Here is a 26,730-nt window from a genome sequence, read left to right as displayed (position 1 = left end):
CAGTCATTATTTATACATTACTGGGGATCTTCAAACAGTACCCACTTCATAACACCACATAGGTAAATCTTGTGCCAGTCCCTGTCCTGAGGGCTTGCCATGTACAGACGCACTCAGTCCTCAGCAGGGAGGAACTTCTATGACGTCCCTTATGATGGGGAAACTGAGGCTGAGTTCAATTGCCAAGGTCACAGAGCAGGTAGGCGGTGGAACTGGATTGTGAACTCATGAAGTTGGGTCCCAGTGTCCACGCTCCCAGACACTCTGCTGTGCTTGAGGTAGCAACAACAGGTGATGGGAATATAAATACGGGGTGCCCACTGTAGCGGCCCACACCCAGAACGTGCCTAGATCATGGGTAGGTTTGCATGATATTGGTGCATTTGATAATCATATTTAAACACTAAATCGATTTTTAGGCAATATATCCAATTGTGTCAGTCCCTTGTGGAGAAACAAAGGTCACTTTATTTACTTGTAAGAGACTGTCAAGTCCTTTCCTAGGCCCACCCGACCCGAACCCCACACCCAATCGGGATTACACTCATTTTCTCTTTTTCCCAAAGTTTCCTCCTCTGTATGAGGGCGCTGAGCTTTGGGGCCGGAGGAGGAGGTCTTTCTCTTCTTCCAGTTCCTTCCGTGGTGACCCTCGCTTCCTGCGCACGTGGGGGTGGGGCTTGTCTCTAATCCGAACCCAGCTGGACGCTGAGCGGCAGCTGCAGAAACCGGGGGATGCGCGATGCGCGGGGCACATCCTTGCTGTGGAGTGAGCATGGGAAAGCACCAGCGGCAGGGGTGGCGCGTCTGTGGCATCGCCAGGCTCACTCAGGCGCTACGCGAGGGTCACCTCTGTTCTACAGCACTGGTAAAGGAAACACTTCTCACAGCGGGATCACAGTCCTTGTGAAGCTTGCCACAGTTTCTACATCATTTTCAAATGACCTTTCTCTTTTGCATCCGGCCCCTTGGTGAGGCAGACAGAACCCCTGTTCCGTTCCCCAATGCAGGAGCGGAGATGCAGGCTGGCCACTGGGGAACGTGGCCACCACATGGAGAAGTGCTGGGACACAGTCTGACTCCTACACGTTCCCTCCAAGTTATCCAGCGCACGAAAGGAGCAGCTTCCTGGACTTGACCAAGCCCCACAGATTTGGGGAATTCTAGTAATGGGACCAAAATGAACCTCTAACTTATACAGGTCTGAATTTAGGGTATGAGGTTGAGCTGCAAACTGCTTGTCACTACGTGTCATGACGAAGACCCGAGGCTCTGGCCTCTCCACTCATGGTCCTGGGTACCCGCGTCCTCACCTCCAGCCTTGCGCAATACATACCCAGCATCCAGCGGGGGCGCGCGCGTGCTTCCTAAGGGGCGAATGACACATCTGTAAGAATGATCAACGTTGACCTCGAGGCTACTTCACGTCCCGGCTAGAATTCCAAAACAAAGGTAGTACACACAGGTTGCCACCTCCCAGCACGGGTCCTGCGTGGTCTTCTACACACGTTAGCTCATCTACGCCTCACCCATGACGTACCCTCGTCGCAGTTTTGCAAATGATCGGGTGGAGAATGAAGAGACAAGTGACTTCTCGGTGGCAGTAGAAATGGTAAATGACAGTGTCCCTCCACATCCCCAGCCTAGTTCTGGAATAGGCCGGAACCCCATGATGCAAAATCCTGGGAAATGGTGCCTTCTACAAACTGTGATTGGACAGTCACCAGACAAACCAGCATCCCGTCCGGCTCTAAGAACTGTCCATAGCTCTGCGTAAGCCGGGACATCCCGACCTCCCCCGATGTGGACTGCCCCGTTCCCACCACACCACCCCCGGCCTGCACTTGCCCTTAGGAAGAGCCTAAGAACCAGGGCTCCGCGCCGGACAGGTAACCCCACAGATGCACAGACGGTGGCGGCTGGCACTGCCGGTTAGACCCCGCGTCCCCCCCTGGCGCTAGCAGGCTCGAAACTTCAGCCCGCACTCAACTTCCAGCACAGCTTTCCAGGAAGTGTCATGAATAAGGTGAACACATTCAGAAAACTGGCATTTCAAAGTCAAATCTCTCCTGTTTACTGAAAACAGCTCCTGCGATGTGTTGTCGTGTTTGCAGTCAAAACGTCTGTGGGGGTGGGTCACGGGGCACGCTAATGAGGTGCCGAGGGAGTTAGGAGCACACCCCCCAAAGCCCGTTCCCGGAGACACGACAGTTGACCCCAGGTAGATTCTGCAGGGATGTTTTAAATGGTGGAAGAACAGTTTTTCAAATGAATCTTCCTGGCTTTGTTATTTCATATTTATGTTGGCTCGTGTTAAGATCAAATATACAAAAATCAAGCTTCTTCTGTCTTCGTATTTGAACTGGCAAAAATAATAGTTTTCTCTGGTTTTGTCCGTCTGCCTCTCACGGTATTGAGAGTTTTTCTGTGCCACCGGGATGGAGTATTCCGCTGACCTCATTACTTGTAGATGGTACCACTGCCTACACGGAAAATCCTAAAGGCTTAGCTATTTTTTTTAAACCACTTTATTGAGGTATGATTGACATACAAAAAGCTGCGCGTATTTACTGGGTACAGCTTGATGAGTGAAGACGTGGCTATTTTTGATGAACTCAACGTGGTGGACAGGTTAGTGCTCTACAAACAGCTGTGTGCTTCCCCACTCCCACCATCAGCTTGTGGCCCCGTGGCCAGTACTGGCCAGTGGACCAAGGCGGAAGTGACGCATGTCCTTCTGGGTGGGGCCATTAGGAGCGGATGTGCTGGCCCATCCACATCCCCTGTCCCTGGGAGCTCAGGCGCCACGTGCTCCAGATGGAGAAGCCACAAGATGGAAAGGGGCACCGAGCCACGTCAGACCATGTGCAGGAAGTATGTGTTCACGGGGTCATGCTGGATTTCAGGGGATGCTCTGCCACAGGAAGTAAATCACCACTGTGTGCAAAACTCTGGATGAGTAATTGAAAAAAACTTACATGGAACATTAATGATTCATAAAAAGCAAAGGAGAGCAAAGAAGAGGGCTTGTCCTATCTGATGTTAGACTAGGAGGCCATTCCTTAAGGCAGTCCGGTATTCGTCTGGGGGCAGGCAGTTAGGGAGTCAGATTTACATGGGCACTTGTCACAGGATAAAATGGCAAAAAATCAAATCAAATCAAATCAAATCAAATCAAAGGCAGTGGAAAAGGGCCAGGTGGATCGGTAGACAGGGACAAAGAAACGCGCTCACTACAGAGAGGCAAAGGAAGTGGGACTTCCACCTAACAGCATGCACGAAGACAATGGGCTAAATTTAAATGCAAAGGCAAGGTTGCAAAGCCAATGGAAGAAAATAGAAGGGCATATCTCATGATCTAATGGTCTTCACATACAAATATTACCATGAAAAGATGGAGAAAGGAACAACGTCAAAAGTGGAGGGTTTTTTTTTTAAATAAAAGATGAGAGAGAGTAAGGGAAAGAAAATGCATCTATTAGAAGAAAATATTTACAATGTCTAAAACCCACACAAGAAATTGTATCTGGAAAACAGAGAATTCCAAGAAAAAGCCAGATAACCAGAAAATGCAAAGTAAAGTAGGGCAAAAAATAAAGAATCTGAACTGACAAGTCCAGGGGGCAATGTCCAAATGTACCGGTTATAAGAGAAGTACTCTTTAAAACAGAGGTAAGGGGCGCCTGGGTGGCACAGCGGTTAAGCGTCTGCCTTCGGCTCAGGGCGTGATCCCAGGGTCCTGGGATCGAGCCCCACATCAGGCTCCTCCGCTATGAGCCTGCTTCTTCCTCTCCCAGTCCCCCTGCTTGTGTTCCCTCTCTCGCTGGCTGTCTCTATCTCTATCGAATAAATAAATAAATCTTTAAAAAAAAAGATTTTAAAACAGAGGTAAGATACCACTTGTTACCTGTTGAGGGCAAGACTCAGGATGGAGGATAACACGGAGGGTTTTCGAGGAAGTGCGTGGACTGGCCAGGGAAGCCATTCTGGAAGATTCTGGCAAGCCCTAGAGAAGGTCAGCATGCACAGGCCTGATGTCAGCGAGTCACGTCTGGGCATCGCTCCCAGGAAAGTCTGCACGTGTGTTCCTAAGGCCAGGCTAAGGAGGTGAGCTGTGGCTGTTACGTGGTACCACGAGCCAGAGGATGCTGGGGTCTTCCCCAGAGAACAGATGTGTGAGAGTGGTCGATGACCACCTTCACGTGAGTATTTCTGGCTGGCAGGATCACAGAGCTTTCGGTCTCTACTTTGTAAATTCCAGTATTGCACACGTTTTGTATAGTAAGCATGTCTATAATCAGAAAAAGCTCTTAGGAGCTCTGAAGTCAGAATAAATACACAACGTTACATTGCTGTGCGTTATCACTCAACCTACGCTTTTTCTGGTCCTTTGATGAAATATAGAACCACTGATGTTCACAGCAAGAATCCCAAATCATGATGATAAAGACTATAATATTATAGAACTGGCTCATCGCAGGGCCTGACTCGTGTGGACCATCTGGAGAAGGAAAAGGCCCGTTTCCAGAACCGCCCTCTGGGCAGGGCAGGTGCTCTGAGGGGCCCGTCCAGGTCACTACACCATCCCCCATCTCAGAAGAACCTTTGTGTATCTGGACCTGATGCCGGTACACAGTTACCGACCTGCAACTCAGCCCCCACTCAGACATCTCGCTCGTCACCGGTGCTCATGGCCTCTGACAGCCACTGACCGACGCAGGGTCTGGCCTGAGTCTCTATGACGTCTCTTGTTTTCACTTTCACTGCAGAAGGGCATCTGATTCCAACTCGATAAATGCTGTTAAATTGAACTGCATTAGAGAAACCCACTTTCCTAAGAAACCATTATAATCGAGAAGGCAGGTCAAAGTCAACAGAAACAGAGAAAATCAGTTTCTTTGTCATTTAATTGCTTTGTTTGGCTAAACGCATGTAGTGGAAGGAAAAAACCCTACAGACCATTTTAATTATGATATTGTGAAAGTCAGGGATATCATCCTGAAATTAAAATGTGAACATCTAAGTGTATACTGTTTGAATAAGAAAATTACATAAACACTTTAATATGCCTTTTTATTTTATAAAAAGCTTTGGATTATATATATTAAGGACCCAGTCTTTTGATATTTTGCTGGGCTCTGATATTCGTGACGTTAATGGAAAAGCCCTCTGCTCATGGAACCCGTGGGATCAGCGGGCCTCCGTGGTCAGCCGTGGGAATGATGCCGGGTGTCTTGTGCCAGCTGTGAGTCCGGACTCAGAAATAAGGCGCTGTAGGGAAGGCTCAGACCGCGCTGCTGCCCCCTTCAATGCTGGTGCCTGAGCCAGTCCCCTTGCTCCAGAGTCCAAAGTTCTGGGAAGACGAGACAGGAAGGATTTTATAAGGGTGGACTTCAGCTCCGCAAGGAGTCCAAGGAAGCTGGGGGAGAGGGCCATGTCTCCGCACGTCAATTCTGTTAGCTCTGCTGGGGAATCCTCCTGGAGGGGGGCCCTGCCTCTTCTGGTCTTGGCAGCAGGCCAGTGGAGAGATAGGGGCATATTTTGGTGGATTCCTCCACTTTGAATAAAATAGGAAAGCATGCGAAGTGCAAACTGCCCTCCCCATAAACTCTACGACGGACACGGTATATCACCAAAAGCAGCCAAGGGCTTGTTTCAAACAATTTGCTCAATAAAATTAACAACTAAGAGTCGTTTGATGATGCAACTATAATGTGAATGAGTAAAATTACTCTAAAAACGGAATCGAGGGTTTTCAGAAAGCATCCTACTTTCGGGTTTGACGAGGACCTCTACAATGATAAAAGTAACTTTTGATTAAAAAATACATCCTGTTGGGTGTTTCAGCATAAAAATTAATTGGCTTAAAACATATTCACTCTACTTTCAACCTTTGGGGATCCACTACTATGGAGTTCCAGGATCACCGACTCTCAAGTGGGTGTTTGAAATAACCATCAACCTTCTGGTCCTCCTGAATTATCTGCACCCCCTATTATTCACCCAACGTCCTCTTTTTCTGAAGCCCCAGATGAACGCATGTGCTGGGGCGCCCCTTTTCCTGCCCACCTGCCCCCAGGGCTGAGCTGACCAGGCTTCCCTGAGGCACACATAGACACACAGAAACACGAGCCAGAGAGGAGCCACAGAATGGGGGACAGTCAGGTGAGGGCAAGTTTGTTGAGACAGCAAGGGCTGGAGAGAGAGGGGAGAACTTGGGACACACGGGGCCGGGGCGGAGTGGCATGGGAGCAAGGGTGTGGTGTCTATGGAGACTGCAAACCTGCAAGTGGGGCCAAACAAATAGGGCCGGCAAGAAAGGGGGGCTGGGGGAGAGCCCCAGAGGAGGGATGGGGCCCCTGTTCCCCAGCTGGATAAAAGCATGGGGAGAAGAGTCCCTACAGGTGGGAAGGAAAAGGTAAGCATGGAAAAATAAAGACAATCAAGGGGACCCTGGGTGGCACAGTTGGTTAAGCAACTGACTCTTGATCTCAGCTCAGGTTTTGATCTCAGGCAGGGTCATGAGTTCAAGCCCTGTGTTGGGCTCCATGCTGGGCGTGAAGCCTGCTTAAGTTAAAAAAATAAAGGCAATCATGATTATCAGGAAAAAGTAGAAAAGAAAGACGTTCTGGGAAAGCCAAGAAAAACAATGCACTCTGGAAAAGCTGGAGCTCATGAGGAGGGACGTGCGGTTACAGGAGCCCCGTGGAGCCCAGTTATCACACGCGAGACCCGGAGACAGCGCGGCCCCAGCACCAGGCCCCTGACAACCAGGGAGGTGAGACTGCAAGTTCACGGCACAGTTGACACTCATGTGTGCTTTGAAAGAAAGGCTCTGTTTTGGGCTCAGTTGTGTCCTCAATATTTATATGTTGATGTCCTAACCCCCAGGGCCTCAGAATCTAACTATATTTGGAGACAGAAACTTTTCAGAGGTGATTAAGGTAAAACAAAGCCATCTGCTTGGGTCCCAGTCCAATTTGACAGGTGTCCTTGTAAGAGGAGATCAGGACACAGACCCGCACTGGGGGACACCCAGGTGAGGACACAGGGAGAAGAGGGCATTGACAGCCAAGGAGAGAGGCCTCAGGGGAAAACAACCTGGCTACACCTCGATCTCTGACTTCCACCTTCCAGATTTGTGAGAAAATAAATGTCTGTGTTTAAGCCACCCGTCTGTGGTATCTTGTGATCCCAGCGGCCTTCAATAATAATAGGGGCTAATACAGGCTCCAACCAGAAAAGTCACAGCTGAATGGAAGGAGGGGACAAAGCGGAAGAGGGAGGGAGAGAGGGAGGGAGGGAGGGACAGAGGGAGGGAGGAGGAAGGTACAGAGAGGGAGGAGGAGATAGGGAGGAAGGGAGGGAGGGAGTGGGAGAGAGGGAGAGAAAAGGAAGGAGAAAGAAGGAGGGGGAGACAGGGAGGGAGGGAGAAAGAGAGAAGGGAGAGGGAGGGGGGGAGGGGGAAGAGATAGGGAGATGGAGGGAGAGAAAAAGGAACAGGGAGGGAGGGAGAGAAAGGGAGAGGTAGGGCAGGAGACAGGGCCATGGGATACAGGGAGGGAGAGAGGTGGAGGGAAGGAAGGAGGGAGGGACAGAGGGAGGGAGAGAGAGGGAGAGAATGAATTTACAGAGTGGCACAGAAACCTCCAATCAGGATGAGGCCAGGAAGAAATGAAGGAAAAGACCTGCGGACAAGTTCTTCAAATCTCACCCTTCACATTAAGACTGTTGGACAAAAGGAACAGCCACCGGAACAGGATGGATGAACGGGGATGGGGAGCAGGGTCCCTCACTGTCTCCTGCAGCCCACACCCTGGCCTCTGTCAGGTGTCCCCCTCAAGTGTCTTCTGGCCAGTAGGATGATGACATTTCAAGGGCACGTGATTCAAAACAAAAACAATAAAACCAATTCTCATTTCCTGAAGCACCATGACCTCTAAACGTGGTGCTGAGAGAAGAAAAGACAACTCAAGTCATGTGGGATGCACAGGATGCTGGGGCGACATTATTTTGGTACTCGGTGTCAACCAGCGAATGCCTTTGGATCGAGGGTCATTTTGTTGCAAAAAATGTCCACTTTCCGACACTGCAATTACAGGGCGCTCAACACCCGTAATCTTCCTTCGACGATTCACCATCTTGCAGTACCTGAAGGTCCTCGCCGCAGTCTCTCTACGATAGCTGTGCAGCGACTCCCAGCTGCGGGCTGGGCCATCTCCCGGGCTCCACGGGCCCCCTGGAGCCCCACCAACGTGCTCCTCCTATGGGGAGGTGCTCCCCTGGGAGGAGCGTCCGCAGGCTGGGAGACACGGCAGGGATCTCTGGAGGAAGCGTGTGCCCAGCAAGTGGGGAGCAGAATGTTCTGGGGTTAGCACAGGGAAGGGAGCACTCAGCCAGAGCTGGGGCAGGGGGAGAGCAGAGGCTGCACGGAGGAGGTGAGGTGGAGATGGGCCTGCACGGATGCTGGGGTTCCTTCCGACAGGAGACTGGGCCTTGGGGTGCTAAAGGGGAAGCCAAATTCCTCCCTGGGGCAGCTCACTGAGTCCTCCCAGGGATGCCAAGTGGACTCTGGTTCCAGTGTGTGAGGAGAAAGTGCGGAGCTGAAAGGACACGCAGACCCACTGCAAAGACACTGAGCTGGGTCTCCCTAATATAGTCCCTTAGTCAGGGTGCTCACCACCTTCCAGCCTCCCTGCTGTCCAGGGACCTGAGCAGGTGGGGAGGGAGCAGGGGAGAGGACGGGGGAGAGGAGTGGAAGATATGGGAGTGGAGGGGGGGGCAGGGGAGCAGAGGGGAGGATGGGGGAGCAAATGGGGAGGATGAGGGAGTAGAGGGGAGGATGGGGGAGCATAGGAGAGAATGAGGGAACAGTGGGGAGGATGGGGGAAGCAGAGGGGAGGATGGGGAGCCTAAGGGAAGACCAAGGAGGAGAAGGGAGGAGAGGGGAGCAGAGGGAAGAACGGAGAGCAGAGGCAAGGCTACCCTAGGGCCTGAACAGCAGAGGGCAACAGCTGGCAATGAGCGGGGAGGGGATAAACACAGCAGTGGCTTAGATGAATGCTCTGCACAGGAGGAGAAAGAGTGTTTGAAGTTGGGGAAATGATGAGTCAAGTTTCCATTTTCACTGAAGCCCGATGGGGATTAAGTCGGGAAGTCTGAGTGGGCATCATGTGGTACAGGGGGACCTAACTGGTGGGGAGACCGGGTCTTGGGTTCCTGTGCTGATTCCCAAGCAGGAGGAGCTGGCTCCTGTCCTCCAGCTGTGACCTCCACCCTCGCCCTGAGTGGGAGCTGCTGGGTCCTGGGGGAGCTGCCTGGGAGCACGGAGAAGCCCCTCAGAGAGCCCTCCAGAGCGCTGGTGGTAAGGGGAGTGCAACGTCCCCCACCGCCTTCGGGCTCCAGAGCACCTCTCCTTCAAGGCAGTGGAGGCCCAGGCTGAGAACACTGGGTCGTGGGACAGCAATTTGGTGAGTTCCATTTTGCTAATTCCCTGGTTTTCTGTTATGAACTTAAAATACTCGTTCTTCTGTAGACATAATCTCAGCACTGCTGCTACTCCACCTTGCCCTGAAATCCCGGCAGGAGTGTGTGTAAAGAGTCGGCTAAGAAACGAAGCAGGCGTTACATGGAGTCAGCTACTTCCGATGACGGTGGCCTTACAGACAGAGAATATGTGTGCTGGAAAGTTCCACTGGAATGGACTAGGAGCTATTTCTCATTTCTTTGCCACTGATGGGACAATGACTTACCACTCCGACCTTGGAATTTAGGATTTTGGAATTTTGTCTGGTGCAGGATTTCAAATCTCTTGCAGAATTCGATTTAAATGGCAAAGAAATGCCAATGTTATCCAGCTCAATCAACGTCAGTGAGATCTTTGTTTACAGGTGAGTGCGTTCGCTGCGCCTACTTTTCCCAACCCTGCTTAATGAGGTGATTCTACAAATTAAAAAAAAAAAAAAAAAAAAAAAAAAACCCTTAGAATATTCTGGGGAAAAAACTTCAGTTTAAACTCACAGCACAAATGCTAAGCTTTAGCTTGGGCTTTGGGAACTCTTTGGCTCAAGGCCCAGCTCCTGGTCCCTTGTGGCCTGACCGGGGCCTGAAGCCCACGGAGTGTGGGATGGGGTAGTGGCCACACCGCAAGCCAACGATGTCTGACATCTGCACCAGCATGGAGACATGGAAGGGCGTCCCTCCTGAGGCAAACACCACCCTCATCTTCATCTAAGCGGTCCTTTCTTGTCCCTGTAGGCATTCCCAAACCCCCATTCTTTCCCCAGACTTTCTTCAGATTACCCTGTTAGGAGTTCAACACATGGCACATGTGTAAGGTTCGCAAGAAATAGGTTTTAAAGGTTTTGTTTATCCAACCTGAGTGATACGTTCTAGAATATTCTGAACTATTCTCTAAAATGCAATCTACCCATAAATACTGTGACTTACTGAATCTGAAGAAGAGCAGAAAGTTGCGAAATCAAGGAGCTGAAAGGAGATTAAGGACAAGAAAACTGGGTACACAGCAGCAGTACTCCGTGGGGCCATGCAGACCAGATCCCATGAGAAGGCAGGATGATGCGGACCGGCCAATAAATGGACGATGGAGAGAGTCATACTTCTGAAAGAAAGGTGACTGCAGGAAAAGTCTCCCTTCTTGTCGCTCTCTCAAGCCATGCCTGACTCCTCAGACCAGTTACCATCACTGCATCCTTCCTTGTAAGAGCAAACACACTACAAAATAACAGTCTTCCCGGTAGATTTAAGAGCCGGAAACCTCAGAAGCATTTCCCTGCTGCAGAGATCTTCACATTTCCCTGAACCCTCTGGGGCAACTTAATTTCACAGCACAGAGTGGAAGTTTCCATTGAACCTATGGGGGCGGGCCCACGGGGATTTGGGATGAGGCCCATTCTGTCCTGAGTGCACGCTAAGGGAAGGCAGTCCTTTCTTCCTCAGGTCCTGTTGTCAGCTGCTTCTGCCCAGCCCTTCACAGAGGACCACCTTCTCCCGAATTAGTGGTCTCTCAAACTTGGATCTTTGACAACTCCTTCGTGATGGGGCTACAGAAACGAGACTATACGGAGGGAGGAAGAAGTGCCCTGGAATTCTGAGTCCCTAGTTCCTACTTGAGAAGTGGTGGTCTGGTTCAATCACGTTACCAGTGAGAGCTCTGGAAAACAGGCACTTGCCTGGCCCCTCCTGGTTGCCGGCCCATCGTCCTCTTCATGCCGGAATCCTTCCCTGTCTTGGACTTCCAGAAAGCCGTGCCCGTGGAAGTGCTCTGGAAATGGTAAAGCTGCCAACAATGCTCTGGGATGGGGTCTGTCTTGTGCCCGCTGGCCCGCCCCAGACACCGCCCTGGGCCAGCCCCTGCTGGCAGAACCCTCACGCTTTTCTCCCGCACTCACGTCTCTCAGAGCCATCTCCATCCTTGGTACACCTCCTCCCACACCCGGGTGTGTGCGCCTTTCCTGGCTGGATGCTGTCCAAGACGCAGTTCTGAAGTGGCACCCTCTGTCCCTTTTGCCACAGGCCTTAAAGGTTCAACAGTGTCGCCTGCTCTCGTGCAGTTTACAGCCCGTCGAGGGCAAAACCATCCAGTGCTGAGTAACAGCTGGCACACAGCCTGCTGGGCTGTCCTTCCAGCGAAGCCTGGAGAGCCCTATGGCTTCTCTGAATGGGAGGCCAGCAAGCCTCTGAGACTCAGGGGTGTGTGGTTGGGGCCAAGGGGCGGACTGAGGTCCTTCCACATTTTTCTTAGGATCAGGCAACTGATGTGATCTCAACCAAAAGAGTCGATGATGGGAGAGAAAGAGAAATATACGGAAATGTGAAAGATCAGTCTGGGCAACGGTGGGTAGAAGTGTTTCTGTTTGCCGGCTATGATGGAGAACACGGTCCATACCGAGAGGCAGTTATGGCCACACCCACCGAAGCCCATCTGCCGATTTAGATATTACAGACTCTGTTTTCACGTACAAGAGAACACCCCTTCTTAGACCGACGTGCGCAGCAGGCTGAGAAACACGGGGCGGGGGAAGAACACTCATGCCTCTAATGACCTCAGAGGCTGGGTTTCAGATCCCAGTGTGGCTCAACTACAGGAAAATCATCAAGAGTACAATGGAAACAGCGCATAAACCCTGTTTATGAGCTGTGTGCATCCCCTCTCCTCACGAGAATGTTGCTCCTACCCACTGGAGTCTTAGGGGTCACAAGGATCCTGGAGACATCCGGGTGCTCTCCTACCCAATGCCGGAAGACTTACCCTGGTTTTAACACTCAGGGCCCTAGCTGGGTAGTGAGAATGTGAGGCAGACACGGGTGTTCACTGTTGATTGGCTTCTGACCGTCACAACGTCACATATTTGCTCCCGGATGTTTCTGAGGAAATTCAAATCCGGTGGGTTGAACGTTTCACCTAGGTTTCCCTTGAACTGCACTAAAAGCAAGGCCTTTCCTGAAGGTGTTTGAGGAAGGCAAAGGATGCCTGACCACAGTGAAATTCTCTGTGCACGGTACAGAGGCGATCCAGCTGACCTGTGGCCTTTTACACAATTTTAAATTTTATTTCTGAGTCGGGTCTTCATCTTGAGACAAAATGGTAACCCAAGTGTTCCAGTGTCTATCATATTCCATAATGAAGAGAGCATCTCAATATTTAACGGCTAACGAAAACATTTGGTGTGCACTGAGATGTGATGAAATAAATGTATTAAATAACGTTCTCGTGTGTAACTTTGTAATTTAGCAGCAGCCAAGAAAATTAAGCTGATATAAAAATACTGATAACAAATAGAATTCTTAAGAGAGCAAAGTCATAAAGGTGAACGACAACCCTCAGATCTGTGGCAATAAACGGTCACGGTTATGATCAGAAATCAGCTCCTCACGGAGCCCGATGACTCGAGGATGGAAAGCCAACAGATGCCAGGACAAGAGCTCACAGTGAGCCCACAGTGTCAGGCTATCCTGAGATTTTGGGGAATATTTGTAAGATCATGGGCAAGGGTGAAACAATTTGAGCCACCCGGATGTCAATATTGCCCTGAAATGCCAACAGTTACGTAAGCAGATCCCTGCGTGTAATAGATTTGAATGTGAGTCTAATTCTGGGTCTTTGGTGAGACTTCTCTTGCATGTTTATTTCACTACATATTCAACTTCTGCGGAAGAAGGACCAGCTACTGATCACCTCCTCCGTGGGCGGCGCTTGTGTACGTCATTTCCTTTGGGCGTCACAATTCACCTGTGAAACGAGGTGACACTTCTTATCTTCAGGTGGGGCACCTGAGGCTTGAGGAGGGGGCTACCTGCCCAGCAGCGAAACAGGCTGGAGAGACGGACAGTATGGGAGCCCTGCGTTTGCCTCGCTGTCCGTGACTTTACCCCCACTCCACCCAACAGGGTGATGGTAGAACTGACATATACGCTGAACTCCTCAACCTCATCCCCAGTGTTCTGTACAGAAGCTGCATGATAAGCTTCCAGAGCTTTCCCAAGACAGCCATGGACACTGAGAGCCACGTGCTCTCTGGAGTTCTTAACCTGGGGCCATGCACGCATCCCCAACGGTATAAGGGTACATAAACTTGGATGGGAAAAATGACTTTGTTTTCACTACCTCCTAACTGCAGTCCAGCATTTCATTTAATTATGATCGAAGGCAACAAACCACAGCAGCGTTAGCAATGCCTTGACGTTGTCACCAACAGAAAACCAGATTTTTTTTTGACAAAATCACATTACAGTTGGTGTAGATATCTTGAAATGACATTACTACGTCCAATTAGAGGAGTTGTCAGACCTGTCCCTAGATCTCAATATTAAATATGTTAATAAAGATGTGCTTCTTAATATCCTGTTTTAGTCTAACACTTTAAAACTGTGATAAATGTATTTCAGTATAATTGATTTCCTTTGAAAGTCTGTGAATTTTATTTTGGTGCATTAAAAAAATTATTCCGAGGGGGCGGTCCACAGGCCTCCCCAGATGCCAAGGGGGCATACAGTCCTCTAGGTGGCCTCGTCAGAGTCAGAGGTGGCAGGAAGGGGCTCGGAGGTCTCTGGTTCCTCTTAGACGCATCTGGGAGAATAGTTAACAAGACACCTTTATCTCTCCTGATCAAGAGAAGGCAGAGGCCAGGGTTCCTCCTTCAGCGAAATTACTTTAAAAAATCATCCTGGGGTGCCTGGGTGGCACAGCGGTTAAGCGTCTGCCTTCGGCTCAGGGCTTGATCCGGGCGTTATGGGATCGAGCCCCACATCAGGCTCCTCTGCTATGAGCCTGCTTCTTCCTCTCCCACTCCCCTTGCTTGTGTTCCCTCTCTCTCTGGCTGTCTCTATCCTGTCGAATAAATAAATAAAATCTTTTAAAATAAATAAATAAATAAATAAATAAATAAATAAATAAATAATCACCCTAATTCAATCCAGCAGAGTTCAAACTCGCTTTTTATTAGATCTATTTTATTTAGGAATGATAATAATTTCCTTTAAGCTTTATATACCCTCACTGGTGGATCCTGCAGTTAGAGAAACCGTCTCCCATGAGCCAAGATGATGATGTTTCACAATATACTTTGTACAAGTGATCAAGGAATAAAGGAGCAGATCTGTGAGGGGTGGGGTGGCCCTCAGAGGTGGCCCCAGAGTGGCCCTCCTCTGTGCTAATTCAGGCTGGTGGAGGGCACTTCCCCAGGACCCTAACCCAGTGGGCTCTGCTCTCCCCAGGCGGGACTGCAGGGGCTCCCAGCCCAGAGGAGTGTTCTCTGCCTGTGAATGCACTGCCACAGAGAAGCCTCCGTGCACAAAGGGAGATGAAAGCAATTATTATTTGAGTACTTTTAAAAGTTACATTTTAAAGGCTTATAATATGCAACTAGTTACAAAGAATTTAAGCTTGTAACAAATTCAATTCCAAGTTTCCTCCATAATATTTCTACTTTTCCCTGGCTGGGAAGCAGAGTGAAGTAGGGTATGTCATTATCCTGAAAGACCTCAATACAGATTAATCCTTGCAGAAATTACTATTTATTTGGTACCATTACATCCAATTTCTTTTTTTTTTTTTTAAGATTTTATTTATTTGACGGAGAAAGAGACAGCCAGTGAGAGAGGGAACACAAGCAGGGGGAGTGGGAGAGGAAGAAGCAGGCTCCCAGCGGAGGAGCCCGATGTGGGGCTCGATCCCAGAACGCCGGGATCACACCCTGAGCCGAAGGCAGACGCCCAACGACTGAGCCACCCAGGCGCCCCCATTACATCCAGTTTCTGACTGGTGTCTCCTGGGAAGCAAAACGGGCATCCAGCCTGACACTCAAAATTCACCCCAATTCATGTGTCAGCAAAACAAAAATAACTGTTTTCATAATTATGTGTACAACGCATCCAAATTTATAAAATAGTAATAGCTGCTTTTTATCATAACCAATATATAATCAATTCTATAACTCCATATTCTGATTTTTGGAAATGTCTGCTTTTCAAGATCAAAAAACAGGAAGCACCATCTTAACATTTTTTCTGGAAATTCTTCCTCCCATTCCCAAGTGAGCTGAGTACATCTCAACTTAAAGTGTACACTAATCCATTCTAACATAGTATTTCCCTACCTCTCTCATCAAAGAACTTTCAAAAAAAAAAAAAAAACAAAACCAAAAAACTCAGGACTGCCTGCCAAATATTGATAGAGAATTAGTATTTATCTTACAGAAATTATTTTTACAGTAGTAATTTCTTCAATCTGAATTGTTTCACCAATGTAGCAATTATATTCAAAAAGCATTTCTTTCTCGAGGTTTTCAGAAATTTTAAAGTGCCTCTGCCTTTCGTGGAGAGAAGAAATAAAGCAACAATAATTATCTTTCTCCTACGGTTCTGAAAGATGTAAAACATTCTTCTAGTTCACACAATGTGTACAATGAGCTTATTTGGACCAATAGGTAATTCAGTAGATTCAATGCGCACATTATCCCTTCCCTCGGGGATCAGTTCTGAGTATTGTAGCAAAACCTAGCACAGCATCCCTGCAAAGCGTCTCTAAGGTGCATAGGGACCTATGAGGAACAAGCCGACTGCATGGGCTTCGTGGCTGGGTGGCTTCCCCGTTGCCAACGCAGCAGCTCCTGACACCTGGTGGGGGCTCTGGACGGCCTGATGACGACTTAGCTCTGCCCTTCACTAGCCATCTGCCCGGGGCACAGATGCGCCCTCAGTGAGCTTGTTTGTGCCTCTGTGAAATGGGAATAACAATAGCACTCGACTCACAGGCTGTTGCAAGGATCAAATCGAATGGCGCACACCAAGCACTTCGCACAGCAGCCTGTCCATAGTAGGTACCCAGTCCACAGTCACAATCTTCTGCAACCAGAGACAAGGGAAGGGAGTGGGGCATCTGCTCAGATCAGCAAGCTGCATGACCAACAACTTACTAGGAATGACACGATGTGTCGGGTGTTGTGCAATGGGAGGGGCAATACAGTTGTCATAGGTAAATGCAGTCTAGCAGGGTAAGGGCAGAAAGGAGTGTCTTCCGGAAAATGTGAGGTCGTGCAGAAAAGGGCGTTTCGCAGGAGCTGCAGCACCCAGGATGCCTGGGCCTCGCCGGGTGAGTGTGGGGGAGGGGGCCGGCCTGTGAGCGAAGGGCTTGGAGCAGCTGGTGCAGGACGGACCTCCGGGGGTGTCACAGCAGGTGGGGAGGGCCACCATGCATGGGCCACACTCAGGGGCTTGTGGGGTATTCCATGAGGGTCATAATGAAGGATTCGAGAGAGCCAGGAGGAGCCAGAAGGGCGGCAGCAGGGGGAACAGAAGGGGACAGAGAGTCGGGATGGGGCTCTGCAGGAGGCCAAGCAGGAGACCACAAACATCTAATGAGGCAGGAGAGCAGGTCGAGAAGGAAAGCAGGTGGGAAAACATGAAAGGAAGAGCCCCCATTTATTCTGCTCCCTGCCCCATGCCCAGGCTTGCTGGGTGGGGAAGGGGCATGTCCGGTGACCTCTCTCGGCTCCCACAGCCATGCCTGGCCTTCCACTTCCAATCCTTTGCCATCTGGTGGATCCTAAATCGGCTTCCTCCCCAGTGTTCTCAATCTTGGGTCCTGGGTCCTCCTACACCACTGACTCCCCCTTGCCTCACCAAAGTGGGGGGCAGGGAGCCGGCCAGGAGGAGGGCAGGGATGACACACGGGATGGCAGAGGGTCACCGAGGGAACGCCATGGGCACCGTGGCTGCGGGGGCCACAGCATGGTAGGCCCTCAGCAGTTGGGTGCCGAAGGAAGGAATGAATGGACAATGAATGAATGACGGTGATGAGGCAGAATTAGAGAACAATTAACCCTTATTGTAGTTTGCTGACTCGCTGGGTAGGAAAGCGCGGAGGTTCCTGGAAACACTTCTGCCGTTACAAAGACTCCTTTGTGTGTTTTGGGAATGTCTGATCTTCCCGTTTCTTGGCAATGAAGGAACATTCAGAAACACAGGCTAGCCCCGAATGCTGGGGTCCCACCCACCTGTAAGGAGAATGCTCCCTCTGCGAACATCACGCAGAAGGTTTGAAGACCCTGCTGACCCCGGGACCTCACCTCTCCCAAGTCCGCAGCACACACATGGGCCACTGCCAGGGGTCGGGTCCACGGGTACTCAACAGATGGGCGCTTATCCACGCAGGTCTGACTGGAGCGACCCCGGCACCCTGAAGACAATATGAATGGGTTTCTCATTGTCCCTACCGGATACTTCTCTGTGGCAGGCACTTTATGTGTGTCTTAGGCACCACTCTGTGCCCCGTAAATGTGTAGTAAAGAGTAGTCAGTAGCACTCAATACCTGTGCCATAGGAACTGGTTCGTTCCTACTAGTTATCTCTGGGTATCCGAGCTCTCGAGCCCTCACAGCTGTGTCTAACGGGTCAGTGAACTCTCTTGAGCACGTTCCCTTCTCCAGGCCCCACGCTCCCCCACGGTCCAGGGAGGAAGGACTTCGTTTTATGATGGCCTCCTCTACAAAAGGAGGGCTTCCAGGGGGCTCCGCCAGGGTTGACCCAGAACAGCCAGTCCACTAAGGCGGGAGGAGGGAAGGTGAAAAGTCGATTACCTCCACCACCGTGTGAAGTTCCTGTTGTGGCTGCTGGTGGGGAAATGTACGTGGAAAGGGGACAAGTCCTGGTCCACGGTGGCTTGTTCAACTCCGGCCACACATTAGACTCACACAGGAGTGTTTCCAAGCCTCTACCAGGGCCTGATCCTAGACCCATGAAGTCTGACTCTCTGAGCGTTGGGCCCCAGCATTGGAATAATTTCAACCCTTCCAGGGTGTCTAATTTACTGGGGGCTGAGAACCACTGGCAGAGAGGAAAGAACTTACACCTGCTACCTTCCGTCCTTCTCACTTCCCCGTTACCTTATTAACCCAGCAAAGATCTCACTTTCAGATCTGAAATACAGCTCCAAGAACCCACTGTTAGTGGCTGCTTGAAAACAAAACAACAAAACAAACATGAAAGCCATTTTGCTGGTTTCTTCGCTGTCCCCAAAGTGGTACTGCTGGGTCTGCCTTCCTTGTGAACATGGATTCATACACGCCTCTTCCCAGGGAAGAAAAAGGGCAGAACTCTCGGCTTTCAAATGAACTTTGAATTATTGTTATTTACTGGCATTTTCCATTAACAAACAACCCCCCCCAAAAAAACTATGCTGTCCTTTAACAAGAGAAACAAATCTCTCACATCCCTTCATCTGAATCAGAAAAATAACCAGAAACGCATTGACATTCTTGTCTCGCAAATTCAGATTCTCAAAAGTCCACAACTCAGGGTAAAGTGAATCGCTGCTATTATTAACCTTACCATCAGCCACCGGCTGTGCGCACTCGCCAGGGAGCGAGCTGTGGGAGCCCGCCAACTTGGCATGGGACTATTTTTAGGAATCAGAGTCCTGTCTGTGTCCTCCTGCCCGTCCTACTTGCTATCAGAACAAGCTATTTTTTCTTCAAACAGTCAAGCACATGGCCACCTCAAGCTGCAGAGTCATCCTGGGTGGGCAATTATCTCTGTCACCTACACTTGGCGCAGGACAAAATGACAGAGTGACTCATAAGAACTCCCCGCCAATGCGTCCTCCTCGGTGAACCCACGGTTTTACCCACCCCCTGGTCATCACTGTTGACGCTCTACACCCCCCTCCCCCACCGCTTCCCCCTACAGGGCTGCCAGCTCCGTTCCACGTTGGCCCTCCTGCGCCCTCCTCAGTGTGGTCCTGTGTTCACAGGAACTGGCTTCATTCACATTACTTTGCAAACCTGCAAAAGCCTCTAGAGACGTGAGGTTGAATTAGTTACAAAATCCCTGTTTGGGCTTGTTCTGGGCTATAGTGTGGCCCCACACAATTCCTGTGTTGCGTCCTCGTCCCCTGTGCATTGGAATGTGACTGTATTTGGAGACAGGGTCTTTACAGATGTAATCAATTTAAGCTGATGTCGTTAGGGTGGGCCCTCATCCAAGACGACTGGTGTCCTTATGAAATTAGGACACAGATGCGCACAGAGGGGGGACAAGCCTGTGAAGACACAGGAAAAAGACAGCCGTCTCTCAGCTACAGAGTGTGGCCTGGGGACGGGTTCTCCCTCACAGCCTCGCAGGAGCCCCGCCCTGCTGACACCTGATTTCAGACGTCTGCCTTCCAGAACTGAAACGGCGGGTTTCTGGTGTTTAAACCGCCCAGCAGCCCCAGTGGACGAATACAGGGCTTCAAAACGTGTGTCAGTTATGACAGCTTGGAAGCCAATACACTTTGGGACCCGAAAGGCTGGTCATCTTCATCCCCTTTTCTGATCCGACCCGGAGATACTACAGTCATAAACAAAACGCTGTTCCCAGGCCTGGTACTTTGCAAGAAGTTCTGAAGGAGGCGGCATTTGTGTGTGTGCACGTGTGCGTGCACACAGTTGTCAGCGACACTCGTGTGCAGAGCGTCTGAAGTCCTAGGGTCGAGCTCAAGAGATGCACCGTATCATCAAACGGCTGATTTGCAGAGCCCGTTACTTTTCTACCACATTCTGACACCTGCCAGCTTCCTTTATCCAAAGATCCCAGAGACTAACTCCGGGAGGCAGACACAACTGTCCTGGAATCGCTCACCAGTCTGGAGTTCAAACACTAAGATCTGAAGGTGTTTCAGTCCTGCTGTTCTCATTCTTCTGCTGATGCCCGACTGGGTATCTGCTCTCTGCAGACACACACGGTTATCACGCGGGTCACAGTGAGCAGACCACTGCTCGAAGACAGCCAGCAGCTTAGGCGGCCCCTGCGCTGACTCTGCCCTTCCTGACCGGTGGCATGACTGTGGCTCCGTTTCCAGAGCCTTGCCACTCATTGCTCGAATTAGAACAAGACATATTGATTTCACCTGACTGTGCGGAGCTACAGTTCCCTCACCTGTACAGAGACCATCGGAAGGGGGGCACCGAGCAAGGTGAAGCAGTGCTTGCGTGGCTAGCCTGGGACTCGGCACGGAGCACGCCGCAGCGAGCAGCGGCAACGTCTGCCTGCTGGCCTGCGTCGTGTGGTTGGCTCTGAGAAAACAGAGGAGGAGTGAGGAACAGTCTTTCCAGTGCCATCTGGTTCCCTGCCCCTGGCAATGTCTCACTAACTGAAAAGGGGACACTCAGGACGTACAGTGATGTGAAAACAGAACTCTGAGTTAGAGAACCCCTCAAACGGCTTTTGGGGACCCTTCTGCTCCAACAACTGCTAGTAAAGGGTCTCTGTGCAGTCATTCCATGATCCCAGGCTCCAAACCCGGTGTATAAGCCAGTGAACCCTGCAGCACTTACCGGGCCTCCAAGCTTCTAGAGCCTGTTCTCTACAAACGGAGTCCGTGCGTGGGCCCACCTAGTAGGTGCAAACACTGTACTCACGCTGCAACTGACCGAACTTTCCAGACCAACATCTTACCGCTTCTGAATGTCGAAAATCCTACCCTAGAGTTATGGATCTTCTTTTGGTTTGGTAAATGATAAGGGATATAAATAATAGTCTAAAGTTTTAACATTTTCACCAGTTCATTTTAAAAGTACGGGAATTTTTCATTCAATTGCAGGAAACCAAAAGAATTACCAAAAATATCTCCATGTGGTCGAAAGAAGGATCAGTAACAGACAATAAACAGGCAAAGCAGGTGCACCACTAGGTCCACACCGAATGCATCCTACAGCCATGCCCATGAATTTCACTTAAAACAACCACAACCCATAAAGCAGGACAGAGAGATGAGTAACGTGGGCCGAACAGGTAAAGTTCTCACGGAATGACTGAATTTATCATAGCACGTGATAACCCCAAACCTTTTATTCTGTGCACAAAGCTGTTAAGGAAATCTTTTGTTAGTATTACCCATGAAACCTTTAAAAGTATTTCACGATTTTTCTGAAGGCACAGAAACAAAATCAATTTAGTATTTCCGCAATTCAGAAAGTTAAGCTGAGCAGGTATGCAAGAGGAAAACAAGCCTTTCTTAACTTTGTCGCTTAAGAAAAATGAATCCTAAAAAAGAAATGCTAACAGATGGAGGAACTGAACTAGGAGAGAATGATTCTTTCTTTTAAACTAATTATTGGTTTGGTAGCAGTCCCGGTTCTCTTTGAATACCTAATCAGGTACTTTGATTCCTTTCCCAAAGCCTATTACCTTTAACTACGGAAATAATTTGGTAACTACGGCGCGTGCACTGAACAATCCGTAGGCCGGGATTTCTTAAAAGGAAATGCTCAGGTCCCTGAAACACTATTAGAGTCCTTTTGCGCACAGAATCTTGAAGCGTTATGACTTCATTTCTCTTATTCTCACGTTGCGTTCTGAGGAGGTTACGTGTATCCCACACCAGTGTCTTTTGGGTGTTGAAGTCAGTGCAGACTGAACTGGTGTTTTCATAAGTTGCTGTTCTTGCCTTCAGTTCAGATCTTCTATACACTAGAATTCAGAACAGTTGATAATACAATATGCTTGGTGGAGGCCCCTGAGAGTTCGATTAAGTGAGATTTTGAAAATAATAAATAAAAATGTTGATAATTACTTTCAACGCCGAAGTCTCTAACTTGCAAACTGTGCAAGACTCTCAATTTCAATTATTCAGGAAGGACTATAGACCCAACGACCTGCTTATTTTAAGAGAAGTGCACAGGCATGCATGCAACTGTTATGCCCAGTGTTAATTTAAACATGGAAACCATTTAATTTACAAAGATGTATCTCTTTTTAAGAAAGTTCCTCATTTCCCATTTGAAATCTTTATTTTCCTACGTCTTTCAAAATGCAGGCTGTGATCCAAGGGACCTCTAGGATATCTTCCAAACCTAAGATGTCATGATTCTGAGGCTCTATAAGGCAAAACGACATTCCTCTTCCCCTGGTCCCCAAAGTCATCTCACTGTGGAGAATGAAGGACGGGAAGACACTGTTCCAGAGAGTTCTGATTAGCAATGATTTAAGAAACAGGTAACAAAGGCATTTTGCAGAATAGTCTTCCACTTCATTTGTATAAATCCTGTTCAAAAAATGAACTGAAGTGCCCCCACCCATCCCTGCGACTCGTATTAAAGTTCAGGCACCTTACATCAGAGCCAGCATTGAACGGAAAGAATTCGGAATGAACCTCTCATGTTAAAGCATTAAAGCTCTCTCAGTTAAAGATGTCTTTCCAGAGCTGTCAGAGCCATCCTCTCCCTAACTCAAGAAGTAAGTGGAACCTGAATCCCAGAAAAGATAGACTGGCAGGATGATTACATGGTAACAACAGACTCTGGTCAAGAATGAAGTCCTCCTCCATAGGAGTTAGGATCCTATTTGAGAGGAATCCCAGGGGCTCCACCTCCAGTGAACTCGGCAGAACAAGCGTGATTTGATCAGTGTGAAAGACCCTGCAGTAAAAGCGACAGAGGCAGGTGACAGGGGACTGATAGCTTCCGATAACGCTGGCCACAGAACGATTAAATCGAGAGGTTATTCAGGGTCTTCTCCATAAATCTACAAATGCCCATATCAAAATATGATTTTATTAACTGTTTACTATTGATTCAAGAAAATATCACCCAACTCGAGCAGGATCAAGAGCACACAGTGTGGAAAGACAAAACCACCATGCCCCTGTCTGCAGCCAGGTGGGAACACATTTCAGAAGATCCATTCATTCTTGGCTCTCAGGTTCCCTGGGTTTCTTTTGGTAAAGCTGCCATCTGGTGCAGTAGGCAAGAAGACTCAGGCTTCCAGCTCCCCCCCCCCCCATTTCACCACTAGTTAAAAATCTTTAGCCCTGATAGAGGATTGAACTCCTGGAGGCATGAGGAAACCCAGGGAAGAAACAGATCTGAGAGAGCCCAGGACCAGAGGTGATGGTTCTGGAAGGGGGGCAGGTGGCATTTCCTTGACAGAGTCTGGCCTTGTCACTTAAGGAACCACTCAAACCACACCTCTGCTTCTCCAGTGAAATTTCTCAAGAGCACAATTTTCACCTTTGCCCTAGATGCTGCTGAGAAAGAGCTAGCAGAGCAGGGGGCAGATTCTCCAGCAGGCCGGGCCTCCGCACAGCACCCCGGGCCTCCGCACAGCACCCCACCTGCACAGCACCCACCGGAGATGTTGGGGAGGAGACGTGTGTGTGTGTGTGTGTGTGTGTGTGTGTGTGTGTGTGTGTACACTCAATCGGGGAGAGAGGTGATAAACCCACTTGGGCATTCAGACCCTGAGGTACATGTCAAGTTCCACCCGCAGGAGATTATGGGGGTCCGAAATGGGGCGAAGCAGATGAGGGGGAAGGGAGGATGGGAGAGGCGAGCAGAGGGGTAAACTAAGGGGGGCTGGGAAGGAGGAAAGGGAGAGAGGAGCAGGGGATGGGAGGAGATGGTGGAGGGCAAAGGAGGCGAGAGAGAGGAGGATGGGGGGTGGAGAAGGCCAGAAAGGACAGAGGCTGGAGGGATGGGGCGCTAGGGAAGACGGGGAGGGCTCAGGCGCCCAGGGAACCGAGGAGAAAGGGGGCGGAGGGCCGGGGGAACGCCGGACAGTAAGCGAACTGTCGCCGAGACACGGAGCGCGAGCGCGCGCGACGACCCGCGCAGACCCGAGACCCGGTGGGACGGCGGTGGGGGGAGGAAGGCGCTCCGGGACTGGGCCCGAGGCGCCCGGCGCGTCGCCCCGTCGGAGGCGGGTCTGGAGGGGGCCGCCCGGAGCCCCGCGCCCCCGCCCTCCCCGCGGGCCGGCCCGCCTTACCTGGCCCTTGACCAGGCTGGCGGCGAACTGGCGCATGACGGCCTCCACGGTGTAGGCGCTGGACCAGCCGCGCGGCGTGAGCAGCTCCATGCAGATGGCGCCGCCGTCCAGCACGTAGCCGTTCTCCAGGCGCGGGCTGAGCACCCGCATGAAGGGCGGCGAGAAGGGGAAGTTGTCGGGGAAGGTGAGGTTGAGCAGGATGAACTCCGTGTTGGTCTCCTTCATGTCCTGCCACAGCACCGAGTCCTTGTCCACCTGGTGCAGCTTCACGTTCCAGTCGAAGAGGCTCTCGTCCACCAGCTCCACGGAGATGAAGCGGTCGCTGAGGCGCGCGATGTCCTGCAGCTCCTTCATGAGCCGCCGGCTGCGCACCTGCGTGCAGTGCTGCTGGCGCGCCGCGGGCACCAGGCTGCCGCCCGCCGCCGCCGCCGCCGCCGCCGCCGCCGGGCTCGGCCCCGCCCTGGCGCCCGCCGCCCGCTCCCGGGGGCCCCCGGCGCCCGCCGCCCCCGCCGCCCCCGCGGCCGGCTGCGGCGGCTTGTCGCGCGGGGCCAGCTCCGCCGCGCGCTTGCCCTTGCCCTTGCCGGGCCCGGGGCTCGCGTCGCCCGCGCCCCCGGGGGGGTGCTGCTGCTGCTGCTTGTGGCCGCCGCTCTTGGCGCCGCCCTTGCCGCGCAGCGACGCGCTCTGCTGGCCGCCGCCGCCGCGGTGGTTGTGGTGGTGCTTGGGGTCCTCGGTGTCCCGGTTGTGCAGGCGGATGAGCCCGATTTTGCGGAGCAGCGTGGCCATTTTAGGCTCGGCGCCGGTGGGGGGCTCCCCTCGGCTCCTGCCCCCGGAGCCCGAGAGCCGGGGCGCGGGGGGCGCGGGGCGGCGGCGACGGACGAGCGCTCAGCGGGGCGCGGCGCGGGCCACCCCCGGCGCCGGCGGCCGTGGCGCAGCCGAGTGGGCAGCACGCGCGCTCGCCGGCCGCTGTGTCGCCGCTGTCATATGACGGGGCCCGCTCCGGCTCGGGTTCCGGCCGCCTGGCGAGGGCAGGCGTGCAGCGGACGCGGCGCGGCTGGCCGTCTCCCGGCCGGTCCCTGGGCGCAGCCCCGGGAGCCCGGTGTCCGCGGTCCTTTGTGCGCGGCAGCAGCCGGGCTGGCCTCGAGTCCGAGCGCCGCGCCGGGGCGCGCAGAACCGCCCGCAGCGCCCCGGAGGCAGCGAGGTGGCCGCGGGCTCGCGCCGTGCGCGCCCGCCGGGCCGTGCCGCGCTGGCGGCTACCGCGGGGCCCCAGCCGCTGCCTCTCGCGTCGCCGCCGCTGCGGCTGCTGACATTGCAGAGGCGGCTGCTCCGTCTGAGCCGAGCGCGGCGCGGAGGGGGCGGCCCTGCCGGCCGTGGAGAAGGGGGGGGCGCGGGGCGGAGCCGCGGGCTTGCCTGCGCCGTGCCGCCCCCGCCGCCCGCCCGCCGCCCGGCTCCCGCGGCGACACGCCACGGCCACTGGGGGGAGACAGCGGCGCGCGGCGAGCTGGCCGGGCGCCGGATGCGGGGTAGCCACGCGGGGCCGAACCGCCTGCAGAAGCTGGAGGAGGCTGGGGACCCGCAAGAGAAGGGGCATGCGCGCGCACTAATGAGGGTCGCAGAGGCTCGGGGTCCTTCGGTCAGGGATCCGGGCTCCCTGCGGCGCCCGGCCAGAGCCTCCGACCTCCCTTAACCTCATTAGAGCAATCCGGAGGGGAAGGGGTGTCTGGAAAGGGTAGAAAGCAACCCGTTTATTGATTCCCTGGGACTAGATGGTGCCCAATGTCCCACACAGCAGTCCTGGGTCGGCGGAGGCCCGAGACTAGGGGACAAGCAGCGGGGACGCTTGCATAAAGACTGATGGAGTAATCAGGGCCTGGCGGGGAGGATGCGGGAAGCGTGCCCGCCGCAAAGCCCCTAAAGAATAGCCCCCTCGAGTCACGACTTTAAGGGGTGAACGTTACACGAATTCGCCCCCTCAGTCCCGGCTCCCCTCCTGTCCAACATGCGAGACGGTCCCTGCGTTCAGGAAACGGAGAAGGGGACAGCCGAGCATTGCTTTTCCAGTCGTTCCTAAAACTGCCTGGGAAACCGCATCCAGCGCCGCGCCGATGAGTGCTCAGGGCGCAGGGCTAGCCCCTCTGCGCCCCTCCCCCCGCGCCCAGTCCCCTGAACCCGCGGCTGACCTCGGGATCGCCAGAGGAGGGGCAGGGGGACTTCCTCCAACCTGGACCCTTCCATCCCTCTTCATCCTTTCTGCCTTTAACCCATTGAAACTTATTTTTTATCTGGTGAAATTTCAAGCAAAAAGCTTGTTCAGTGCTCCAGAAGCCGGAACAACCTGAGGACCGATGAAGCTCGGAGGTTGCAGGAAGCGCGCTGCCACTCACATTCCAGCGTGTGGACAAATGGTGCAACGGTGAGAGGCGTGTCCCTCTCCTTGAAATACTGGAGAAATTACCCCATAAACCTCAATGCCTA

At 52.0% G+C, this 26,730-nt stretch overlaps 1 protein-coding gene across 1 annotated transcript in view; it reads right to left on the bottom strand.

Moving 5' to 3' along the window:
* The window catches only part of UBE2QL1 (ubiquitin conjugating enzyme E2 Q family like 1), a 38,337-nt gene extending 13,184 nt beyond the window's left edge, over window positions 1-25,153 (bottom strand). Inside the window, exon 1 of the mRNA XM_026506595.4 lies at window positions 24,259-25,153. Coding sequence (XP_026362380.3) covers window positions 24,259-25,041 — 783 coding nt within the window. The 5' untranslated portion in view covers window positions 25,042-25,153. The remainder of the gene's footprint in view (window positions 1-24,258) is intronic.
* Between the last annotated feature and the right edge of the window lie 1,577 nt (window positions 25,154-26,730).

Source organism: Ursus arctos, unplaced genomic scaffold (genome assembly GCF_023065955.2).
Source record: "Ursus arctos isolate Adak ecotype North America unplaced genomic scaffold, UrsArc2.0 scaffold_15, whole genome shotgun sequence".
Classification (NCBI taxonomy): Eukaryota; Metazoa; Chordata; class Mammalia; order Carnivora; family Ursidae; genus Ursus; species Ursus arctos.
Note: the sequence above shows the minus strand (reverse complement) of the source record. Positions and strands in the feature narration are given on the sequence as shown.